This window comes from Aureococcus anophagefferens, assembly GCF_000186865.1.
Source record: "Aureococcus anophagefferens unplaced genomic scaffold AURANscaffold_34, whole genome shotgun sequence".
NCBI classification, from domain to species: Eukaryota; class Pelagophyceae; order Pelagomonadales; family Pelagomonadaceae; genus Aureococcus; species Aureococcus anophagefferens.
This window is the reverse complement of record NW_008705592.1, coordinates 106,128-117,075: the sequence shown is the minus strand read 5'-3', so window position 1 is coordinate 117,075 and position 10,948 is coordinate 106,128. Positions and strand designations below refer to the sequence as shown.

General features: G+C 74.3%; 3 protein-coding genes across 3 annotated transcripts; 2 read left to right on the top strand and 1 right to left on the bottom strand.

Annotated features, from left to right (window-relative positions):
- Positions 1 to 297: 297 nt before the first annotated feature.
- Positions 298 to 2,781, top strand: AURANDRAFT_67168 (hypothetical protein; the record flags this gene model as incomplete). Its single annotated transcript, XM_009042629.1, has 2 exons — positions 298 to 1,686; positions 1,849 to 2,781. 2 exons carry the CDS (start codon positions 298 to 300, stop codon positions 2,779 to 2,781), a joined length of 2,322 nt encoding a protein of 773 aa, XP_009040877.1.
- A 783-nt stretch (positions 2,782 to 3,564) lies between these two features.
- Positions 3,565 to 4,781, top strand: AURANDRAFT_72516 (hypothetical protein; the record flags this gene model as incomplete). The annotated part of the gene is made up of 1 exon (XM_009042630.1): positions 3,565 to 4,781. The coding sequence occupies one exon, from the start codon at positions 3,696 to 3,698 to the stop codon at positions 4,740 to 4,742; it is 1,047 nt and encodes a 348-aa protein (XP_009040878.1).
- A 1,239-nt stretch (positions 4,782 to 6,020) lies between these two features.
- AURANDRAFT_67166 (hypothetical protein) lies at positions 6,021 to 8,984 on the bottom strand (the record flags this gene model as incomplete). The annotated part of the gene is made up of 1 exon (XM_009042562.1): positions 6,021 to 8,984. The coding sequence occupies one exon, from the start codon at positions 8,982 to 8,984 to the stop codon at positions 6,021 to 6,023; it is 2,964 nt and encodes a 987-aa protein (XP_009040810.1).
- Positions 8,985 to 10,948: the final 1,964 nt, after the last annotated feature.

The following is a 10,948-nucleotide window of genomic DNA, read 5'->3' as shown; positions in this document are numbered from 1 at the left end:
CGCTCCATCAGCGCCGCCGCCAAAAAGCACGGTCGGCCCCGAAGATACTCCTTGGAGCGCCCATTAGCGCGGGGGCCGCTCCCGACGATGGCGGAGGCGCGCAAGTCGACCGCGGGCCGGAAGTCGGACGTCAAGGGCCTGACGCGGCGGCGGTCCAACGACGAGGCCGCGCCGGCCCTCGACGCGGCGGGCGAGGAGGTCGTCTGCGAGCTGTTAAGTGACGTCTGGGACCGGACCGTGGAGGCCATCACCGTCGCCGCCGTGGACAAGCTCACGCCGGCGTTCACGGCGGAGTACATGTGCCGGTCCCTCTTCACGGTGCTCGCCTGGGGCGACCTGGCCCACGACGAGGTGCCGAGCGGCGAGGCCTTCCTGAAACCGCCCGCGGAGCCGGACCCCGGCGAGGCCGACCGGTGGGCGCGCGGCGCGCTGCCCTCCAAGGCCACGGTCAAGGCGCTGGACCTCCCGCTGAGCCCGCCGCCGAGCGCCCACCCGGGGTCCCAGCCGTCCAGCGCTAGGTCCACGATGTCGCAGCGGGGCAAGCGGCGGAAGCCGCCGCCGTCGGCCGCGGGATCGCGCAAGGGCGAGCCCCAGCCCGAGCCCATCATGTTCAACATCAGCGAGGAGGACAAGCGCACGGACCTCATGGTGCCCGAGGGCTACAAGTGGCCCGACAAGGCCAAGAGCCGCGAGCCCAGCGTCGACGACGAGGCGTCCGTGCTCGAGGCGCGGCGCCTCGCGGACGAGGACGAGCTCTTCAAGAAGAAGATCCACGCCATCAAGTCCAAGGGCAAGAAGTGGACGTTGACGCCCGACGGCGCCATCCTCGAGATCGTGCCCCCGGGCAAGGCCGAGTCCGCGCTGTCGCCGCACTACGCGGTCCGCGGCGTCCAGCGCCAGCCCCTCGCGCCGTCGCCGGCCAAGTCGCCGCCGCCGAAGCATTCTACGAAAAAAAAGAAGGGCCGCGACTCCGAGGCCAAGGCGCCGTCCGCGGCCGACGCGCGGCGCGACGCGGCCGAGGCCGCGTTCCGCCGCTACTTCAAGGTCAGCCCGCTCGAGCAGCCGTCCATGGTCGCCGGCGAGGGCGGCTTCGGCTGCGCCGCGGGCGTCACGGTCAAGCAGGGCGCGCGCTCGCTCGCGGGCGCGCCCATGCTCGAGGACCCGGACCACCGGTCGCGCGCGTCCTACGAGAGCTTGCGGTCCGGCGGCGCGCGCGACGGCGCGGACGCGGGCGCGTCCTTCGCGTCGACGCTCGAGTCCGCCGACGAGGCCGCGTCGCCGACGCGGGGCCTCGCCGACCGCCTCGCGCGGGGCTCGCGGTCCGAGGCGGAGCTGCCGAGCCCCGCGCTGCCCGGGCCCGAGTCCGTGGACCCCTTCGCCGGCGCGCACCCTTTGGCCTACTCGCGGTCCTCGCCGGCGCTGGGCACGCCCCAGGACGTCGAGGACGAGAACGTGCGCCTCACGCACGCGAGCGACTGGGGCGCCGTCGGCCCGCTCCGCGACCCTTTCGTCGGCCGGCGCCACACGCGCCAGTCGAGCCGCCAGCGCGCGCGCACCTTCGAGCACGGCGCGGCCAAGGCGCGCGCCGCGCGCGTCCGCGTCGCCGCCGCGCCGCCCACGCGGCCCCTCCTCTCCTACGCGGTCCCGCCGCCGGGCGTCTCCGAGACGGCCCTCCACGTCTTCGAGGTCGACGCCCACTCCTACCACTCCGCGTCCTCCATGTCCCTCACGCTCCCCAAGATCAACGCGCGGCCGCTCTAATCGGCGCGTCGGTCTTTGAACACACGGATCACGCTCAGAAGTCGCGCAATGCTTCACGTTGAAGATCAACGTTCTTTTCTGACAAAGGGCTGCCCGGCTATGGTGCGCCTCCGGCGGCTCCTGCTGGTCGCGGTCGTCGCCGCGGAGGAGCTGCAAGAATCGTCGTCGCCGCGCTACGCCCTGCTGCTCGCCGGCGGCCTGCGCACGCTGCTCGTGACGTGGCCGTCGACGCGCCGGCACCTCGTGGAGACGAACGGCGGGCGGCGCCGCTGGTACCTGGGCCTCGCCGCGTCCTTCGGCGCGGGCCAGGGCGAGCTCGCCGCCGCGGCGCGCCACCTCTGCGGCCGCGAGCGCTTCGACGCCTGCGAGCTGCTCCCCCACGACGCGGCGCGGACGCGCGCGTTCTACGGAACCGACCGCCGCGCGCTCGCGCGAATACAAAACTGCGGCGGCCGGAAGATCTGCAGCTTCGCCTTCCAGTGGGAGCTCGTGGCCCGCGCCTTCGAGCGCTTCGACGCGAGCGGCGCGTCGGAGACGACGGCGCTCGTCGTCCGGTGCCGGCCCGACACGGTGCTCTTCGCGTCGCTCGACCTCCGGGCCTACGCGTGCCCCGCGGGGTCCTGCGCGTACGTGCCCTGCGCGGTCCGCGACGGCGCCGCCGTGCCGTGGACCGGGGGCGGCAACGGCGAGCGGCTCGTCGACGACTTCTTCGTCGGGTCGCCGGGCGCGGCGCGGACCTACGCGGCCCGGTGGGACGGCCGCGACGTCGCCGAGGGCTTCGTGACGTCGCGGTTGAGGCGCGCACACGCGCAGACGCGCACGGCCCACCACGCCGTGCTGGCCTACGGCAACGCGCGCGCCTTCGTCGACGCGGGCGTCTACCGGACGACGCGGAAGCACGCGCGCTGCGTCGGGCGCGTGGACGCGCCGCCCGCGCCCGCGCGGGGGTTCCCCGCCTACAACGCGACGGACGCCGCGATCCTCGCGCGGTACGTGGCGGGGCGGGGGGGCGTAAGGTAGGGGGCGTGATATGGGGGTTGTTGCGCGGCGGGCGTGCCCCCCATGGGCTCCTTCAGCGGCGGCGCGGAGCTCCGGAGCGGCGGCGCGTCGCTATGAACTTGTACGACGAGACGATCGAGACGAGGGTGGGAGCCGTCTCGTTGGTCTTGTCCTCCGCGTCCTTCCTGAGCTCCACGACCAGCGCAGCGATGACCTTGTAGTACACCCGCGTGATGGCGGCAAGGAGGGCCTCGCTGCGATTTCTTGACATGATCTTCATCAGCACGATCCGCAGCCAATCAACACACAAAAAGAGCTTCTTGATATTCGCCGCGGAGCCCGAGGCGCTCGAGGCGTCGATGCACGGGAACGTGGGGTTGAGCAACACGTCGGCCTGGCGGGGCAGCCGACGCTGCGAGCTCTTCAGATCGACTTCACCGCGGCACTTGGGTCGATCGGGTACCTTGCGACAAGGACCATGCCGTGGCTGCTCTTCGCTTTTGGTGCGCTCGCCACGGTGTCGTCGCCCAGCGACTTCCTCAAGCGACGCAGGCTCCGCGCCGCGCGGCGGCCGCGGCCCGGGCGCGGCCTGCTCGGTCTCCGCCTCGGCGAGAGGGAGGGAGCGACGCAGCTCAGTGTCGCTGCGCTCGGGTCGCGCCTGCCGTGTCCCCTTCCCGGACTGCCCGTAGCCCGTGAGGGCGGGACTTGAGTCAGCTGGGGCACTCAGCGTGGGGGGCTGGCGCTCGGCAGGCTGATTTGCCCCCCCGGCCCTTGTGGAAAGATTTTGAGAAAATTCCCTGATCTCGGTGAGAGGACGATGGCTCTCCTTGCGTAGCGCTGAGGCGCCTGGCGACGCTGCGGCGGTGCAGCCTTCGTAGCCGCGAGCGCTGCTCGAGACGCTGCCGCAGTGCAGCCAGTGTAAGCAACACTAGACCATGATGCGCACGCCGGCGCGGCGGCTCGTGCCGGGTTTGCGCACGGGCGTCGCCGAGCGCGCCCGCGCCCTCGGCCAGCTATCAATAAATGATCGCCTGGAGCGGCGGTCCGTCGACGCCGCGCCGCAGCCCATCGATGCGGCGACGGCATCGCGCGCGAAGCCCTGGCCGCGCGTCTCGCCGCCGCCGGCGCCCGCGGCGCCGGACGACGCGCCGCCGTCGCGGCTCGCCGCGGACTTTGACGCGGTCGGAGCGCTCGGCCGCGGCGGCTTCGGCCGCGTCATCGCGGCGCGCCACCGCCTGGACGGCGCGACCTACGCGCTGAAGCTGCAGCACGCCGCGGAGACCCGCGGCGAGGCGCGCGCGATGGCCGCCATCGGGGCGCACGGCAACGTCGTCAGCTACGTCACCGCGTGGTTCGAGACCGGCGTTGCCGCGCGGCGCTTCGCGGCGGCCGCGCGGGCCGACGACAGCGAGTCCGAGTCCGACGACGAGTACGAGGACGAGACCGTCGGCGTCCTCCAGCTCGGGCTCTGCGCCGGCGGCGACCTCCGGAGCTGGCTCGACGGCTCGACGCGCGACGCGAGCCCGGCGGGCCTCGTCGCCGCCGCGAAGACCGTCGGCGGCGACGTCGCCGCGGCGCTCGCGCACGTCCACGCCCGGGGCTGGGCGCACCTCGACGTCGCGCCGCGCAACGTCTTCTCCGACGGCCGCGGGACGTGGCGCCTCGGCGACTTCGGCCTCGCGGCGCGCCACGACCGCGCGCCGGCCGCCGCGAGCCTCGACGGCGCGCCCGAGCGGCGCCTGCCCCCCGGCGTGGCCCCGCGCGACGCGCGGCCGTCGGACGTCTGGGGCCTCGGCGTCGTGCTCTTCGAGCTGCTCCGCGTCTTCCCCACGACGATGGAGCGCGCCCTCGCGCTCGAGCACCTCCGGGGCGGCCGGCCCTGCGAGGGGCCGCTGGCGCGGCTCGTCGACGCGCTCGTCGCGCGGGACCCGGACGCGCGGCCCGCGGCGGCCGCCTGCGCCGCCGCGCTCCGCGGCGCGTAGGCACGGCGCATGCTCTGTTTACTTGAAGCATGGCCACGGACGAGCTCGTCGTCCACTGCGGACGCATGTTGAGGTTCTCATTGAAGTCAGCGAGTTGCCACAGCCGGAGAATGAGCGCCCTCGACGCCCGCCCAACCCGCCTCTTCGCCGTCGTCGAGGTCGCCGAGGGCTGGTGCGCGCGCCTCGCGTCGGCGCTCGCCCTCGCGTCGGAGCTCGGTGCGCCCGACGCGCGCGTCGACGTGCTCTTCCTCGGGGACTGGGCGGACGAGACGGTCGCCTCGCCCGCGCTGCTCCGGGGCCTCGGCGCCGCCTTCGAGTGCCTGCCGTCGCCGACGCTCGACGTCGTGCCCCTGCTGAACTGCTGCGGCTACGCGCGCTACCCCGCCGGCGCGACGGTCGCGGCCGCGCGCGCGTCCGGCGCACGCGTCGTCGGCTTCGGGGCAGGAAAAGGGTGATTCAACGTCGCTTCAACGTGAGTGTTTCGCGCGCGCACGTTTCGGAAACAGCACCTACGCTTCGAGAGCGCTCCGAGAGATGATCGCTCGTCCAAAAATCAGCCGAAACGAGCGGAAAACGACCGAGATAGGAGCCTTTGAAGTTGGGAATTTCGCACTCTTGTCCTGCCCAGGTCGGCTTCGGGCCCACGGCCGCTGAGACGTCGCTCGTCGGGGCGCTGCCGGGCCTCCCCGTCGCCGCCGGGCCGGCGACGGACGCGCCGCGCCTCGCCGCCGCGCGCCTCGCCGACGACGGCGGCGGCGACAGCGCCGCGATGGCCTTTAAGAGCGTGGCCGTCGGAGGCACCTTCGACCGGCTGCACGCGGGCCACCGCCTCCTGCTGGCGGCGACGGCCTGCGTCTGCGAGGAGACGGTCTACGTCGGCGTCGCCGGCGACGCGCTGCTCGCGAAGAAGGCGCACGCGGAGAAGCTCTGGCCCTTCGAGCGGCGGTCCGAAACGGCGAAGGCCTACCTCGAGGCCTGCCGGCCGGGCCTCGCCGTGAGCCTCAGCGCGCTCCTGGACCCCAAGGCGCCGCCCAAGGCCGCGACGATGGCCGAGATCACGGCGCTCGTCATCTCCCGGGAGACGGTGGCGGGCGCGGACAAGCTCGCGGCCATGCGCGCGGACAACGGCATCGCGGAGCCCCTGCGCTTCGTCGTCGTGGACCTCGTCGGCGCCGAGTCGACCGAGCCCGCCGCGCCGAAGCTCTCCTCGAGCGCGCTCCGGGAGGCGGACTCGTAAGGGCATTTTAAAATGGCGCGCGCGTCCGCGGGAAGCCGCGCCTAGGAGATGGCGCACTGGTCGCCACTGTCGTCTCGCTCCTCTTCAAAGTCGTCGAGCGACATGGAAGGCACCGGGTCGGAGTCCCACATGTTCTTGGCGAGGAAGCTCACGGCCGCGTGGGCTCTCGCGTCGCCGCCCGGCGCCGCGTCGAGGAGGTCGGCGACGGCGACGGTGCCGTCCACGTAGCCCGCCACGGCGACGCGATCGTCGAGCGCGAGCGTGATCGGTCCCTTGAGGCCGGATCTCCTGCGCTCCAGCCAGCATAGATGGTCGTAGCCCGCGGTGGAGCGCGGCCGCTCCTCGCCCTCGCGCTCGGCGGGCGCGGTGAGCGGCAAGTGGACGCGGCCCGCGACGTCGGGGCGGTGCTTTCCGAGGCGGTCGTGCTCCTCGTCGCGGCGGCGCCGCTCGGAGGAGCCGAAGACCATCTCGTCCTCGTCGTCCTCGTCGTCCTCGTCGTCCTCGTCGTCGTCCTCGTCCTCGTCCTCCTCGTCCTCCTCGTCGTCGTCGACGTACTTCGTCGCGCGCGCCTCGCCCTTGTCCGGCGGCGCCGCGGTCGCCGCCGCGAGCGCGGCGGCGTCGACGACGAGCGCCGTCGCCCGCGTCGGCAGGCGGCTGTCGTCGACGTCGTCGTCGAAGCACGGGTGGCAGTCCGCGTTCGCGACGCAGAATCGCGTCGCCGATGCGGCGACCGCGACGGTGAACCCCTCGCCGCCCTCGCCGCCGTGGAGGCCCAGGTTGAGCGTCCGCTTCGTCGCGAGCGTCGACGCGTCGAGGACGCGCAGGACGTCGCCGAAGTTGGCGACGAGCACGAGGTCGCCGCCGACGACGGCCGCGCCGTTGACCTCGTGGAGCTCGTCGAGGGCGAGCTCGGGCACGGCGTGCCCCGGCATCCCGCGCCCCGCGCGGAGCGCCCGTCGCCAGGCGTGGTTCCCCAGCTCGATCTCGCGGAGCCTCCTGCCCTTCTTCCCCGACTTGAAGGACCAGAGGATGAGCGTCTCGGCCGACGACGACATGCTCACCGACGCGACGCCGTCGGGCACGACCGCGACGCCGTAGACCGGGGCGCCGTGGCCGCGCCACGTGCCGACCTGCGCGCCCGAGAGCGCGTCGAAGCAGACGACGTTCCCGTCGCCGTGGCCCGCGCAGGCGTGGAGGCCCGCGACGAGATGGAGGCCGCGCCGGAGCGCCGCGACGACGCAGCAGTTCACGCTCGGGGCGTGCGGGCGGCCGTCGTCGTTCCAGGCCCTGACGTCGACGACGGCGTCGCGCTTCGGCGTGAGCGCTCCGGACGGCGCGACGCGCCACCGCTTCAGCGCGCCCTGCCGCGCCCAGGCGACGAGCCCCGTCGACCCGTCCGGCGCGTGCACCACCGCGAGGCCGCCGATCCTCGCCCGCCGAACCTGGAGCTCGCTGTCGTCGACGTCGTCGTCGTCGTCGTCGTCCGACTCGGCCGCGAAGGCCCGGACCTCGGCCGCCGGCGCGGCGCCGGCCGCGGCCGGGAGGCGCCAGACTCGGACGACGCCGTCCGCGGAGCCGACGAAGAGGCACGACGCGCCCAGGGCCAGCGCCGTGACGCTCCGCGCGAGCTCTCCGCCCCCGTCGCTCAGGTAGCAGTCGTTGCGCGGCGGAGGCCGCGGCTCGCCGGCCGCGAGCACGCGCGGCGGCCCGGCGAGCGGCCGCGGCGTCGGCCGCTCCGGGTCGCTCGGCGCCGCGGGGTACTCGTCGTCGCCGACGCCGGCCCAGGAGGCCTCGACGCACGCGAAGACGTCGTCGAGCGAGGCGAAGGGCCGGCGCCACTCGCGGAGCACGCGGCCGTCGTCGGGCTCCGACCGGCCGTCGCGGCCGCCGCCGCGGCCGCAGACGACGCGGAGCACGCCCGCGCGGTAGCTCACCCAGCGGAAGGCCCCGCCGCCGAAGAGTCGCGCGTGCGTCGCGGGGAACGCGGCGGCGAAGACGCCGCGGTCCGCGGCCGCGTCGCCGCGGCGGACCAGGTCGGCGCCGGCGCCGTCGTCGTCGTCGTCGTCCGCCCGCGCGGCGGCCTTGGCGTAGCGCGCCTCGCAGTCGTCGTCGGGCAGCGCGGAGGGGAAGAGCATCGTCGCCTGCCCGCAGTGCGTGGGGTAGCCGTCCTCGTCGCGCTCGCCGCGCGCGGCCTCGTCGGCCTCGAGCGCGGCCTCCGCGGTCGCGAGGAACTCGTCGCCGCTCGCGAACGCCAGCGGCGCGAAGAGCGTGTCGCCGCCGGCGCCGACCGAGAGCGTCGCGAACGTGCCGTCGTCGACGCGCGCGACCATGGCGCTGAGCCCGAGCGTCGCCGCGCGCGACGCGAGGAACGCCGAGGCGTACCGCGGGTAGGCGGCGTCGAGGCCCGGCCCGGCGGCGCCGGCCGGGAGCGCGTCGTCGTCGAAGCGCGCGAGGCGCGGGTACGGCTCGGGCGGCACGACGCGCAGCGCCGCCGCCGCGCGCGTCCTGCCGCCCGCGCCCGCCAAGAACGCGGCCGACGCGAGGGGGCGGGGCCGCGCGGACGCGACGCGCAGCGCGAGCCTCGTCGACCTGCCGTAGTCGTACTCGAACGAAAAGGGGGCGCCGCCGACGGCGACCGGGTGCTTGCGCGCGAGGAGCGCCGCCAGCGGCGTCGCCGTCGGCAGCTTCGCGGCTTCAAAAGGTTGCGGATGGACCACGTCGAACTGGTCCTGGGGCACGAATTCGCGGCGGCACGCCGCGAACTTCCACATGTGCGCCCCGCGGTCGCAGTCCTCCGGGTCGCGCACGCGGGGCAGCATGTGGGCGAAGAGGAGATCGGCCAGGGCGTCGAGCGTGTCGCTGCCGAGCATTTCGATGCGCCCGATGTCCCAGGATGCCGCCGTGATACCGCTCACGTTGCCCTCGTGCACGGCCACCGTGTACACGCAGTCGGCGTCCTTGGACGCCGCTGGCGCCTTCTTCGCCTTCTTCTTCGCGCCGGCCATCGTTCAAAAACTCCACTGCTCGTTCAAAAACTCCACTGCTCGTTCAAAAACTCCACTCCATATGGCGAGGCGTGGCAATAGGATTTTCATGACGGCATGTTGCAAGGAACACGAGGGGTTACTCGAGGGACGCCTCACCTTACATGGGCGCGAGCTCGCGGACGTCGAAGGGCGCGAAGAGCGCGTCGTCGCGCCGCTTCCGTTTGCCGTCGCCCGGCGGCGCCTCCTCGTCGCGGAGGAAGGGCGCGAGGAGCCGCGCGGCGTCGTCCAACACCGCCGCGCGGTCGTCGCCGGCGCCCGAGCCGTGGGCGAGGGACGGCGTCGGCGTCGCGAGCACCGCGGCCGCCGCGAGCGCGTCGTTCGACGCGTCCTCGGGCGCGTTGCGCGCGTGGAAGCTCTCCGCCAGAGGCCAGAGCTCGCAGACCGCGACCTGCAGGGCCGCCTGCGCCGCGCGCTCCTGCGTCAGGTCCGCGGCCCCGGGCTTGAGCGTGGCGAGGCGCTCGTCGAGGCGCCGCCGCCAGAGCGCGGCGAGCGCGAGGAGCGACGCCTCCGTCGCCGCCAATTTCCGGAACAGCGCGAGGACCGGGTCGGCGACGTTCCCGGTCGACGCCTGGAACACGTGGCGGCCGAGGTAGTCCTGGAGGTAGCGGTGGTACGTCGACACGAGGCTCGCGTGCGCCGCGGGCACGACGCACGTCTCCGGGAACGGGCCCCCGGGCTCCTCGAGGAACCCGTGGCGCAGCGGCGCGGGGCCGACGCGCAGCGACAGCCGCGGCGGCTTCCGCGACGCGCCGAACCAGCCGCCGCCGGCCCGGGGCACGTCGTCGGGCGAGATCGCCTCCTCGTGGAACGGGCTCCCGCCCTTGAGGTCCAGCGCGAGCGCGCCGCGCGTCGCCCGCAGCCGGTCCAGGGGCACGAGGGCCCAGCCGCAGCTCACCTCCACGTAGCCCTCGCGCGCCGCCCGCTTCCGCCGCCGCCGCGGGCCCTTGTCGCCGTCGCTGTCGTCGCGCGCCGCGGCCTTGGCGTGCGAGTCGCCGCGGCCCATCCGCTTCGAGAACCACGTGGGCTTGTCCGGGGAGCCCCCGCGCTTCTTCTTGCGCCTCTTGGGCTTCTCGTCGCCGCTCGACGCGCTCTCCTCGTCCGAGTAGACCTCGTCGCTGTCCGCGTCGCTGTCCGCGCGCTTCTTCTTCTTCTTCTTCTTCTTCTTCTTCGAGGACCGCTCGGGCGACGAGTCGTCGTCGCTCGACGCCGCCTTCTTGCGCCGCGGCGACTCGTCGTCGCTGTCGCCCTTCTTCTTCCGCCGCGGCGACTCGTCGTCGCTGTCGCCCTTCTTCTTCTTCTTCTTCTTCGCCTTCCGCGTCTTCCGGCCGTCGCCGTCGGAGCCGTAGTCGGAGTCGGAGGACTCGTAGTCGCTGCCGAGGTCGCTCCGCTTCTTGGCCTTGGTCTTGGCCTCGGACGCGTCCGTCGCGTCGCGCCGGCCGTCGAAGAAGGACCGCGGCACGGTCATCGTGAGCTCGAAGAGCAGCGACCGAGCGGACGCGTCGGGCCGCTTCTTCGTCGCCGGCGCGTCGCCGGCGACGACGTAGCAGGCCCGCCCGTCGAGCGCCTCCTCGAGGGACGCGCGGAGCGCGCCAAGCGGCGCGGGGCCGGGCGCGCGCCCGAAGGCCCAGGCGTCGGGCCGGTTGGCCGCGCGCGCGTGGACGCGGTGCACGTTCGACAGGACGCCGTCGTCGCCGTCCGTCGCGGCCCGGTCGAGCACGCAGCAGCGCACGGCCCGGTGGAGCGTGTCGGCGCCGAGCTTCTGGGGCGCGGGCACGCCGCTCGCGGACTCGAGGGTGACGCAGACGGCGGGCGCGGGTTTTGCCGCGGCGCCGCTCCGCGCCGCGGCGGCCGCCGCGAGGCAGCCGGGAGGGCTCAGCGCCGCCGCGAGGCTGTGCGTCGGCTCCCGGGCCCGCCGCGCGAGC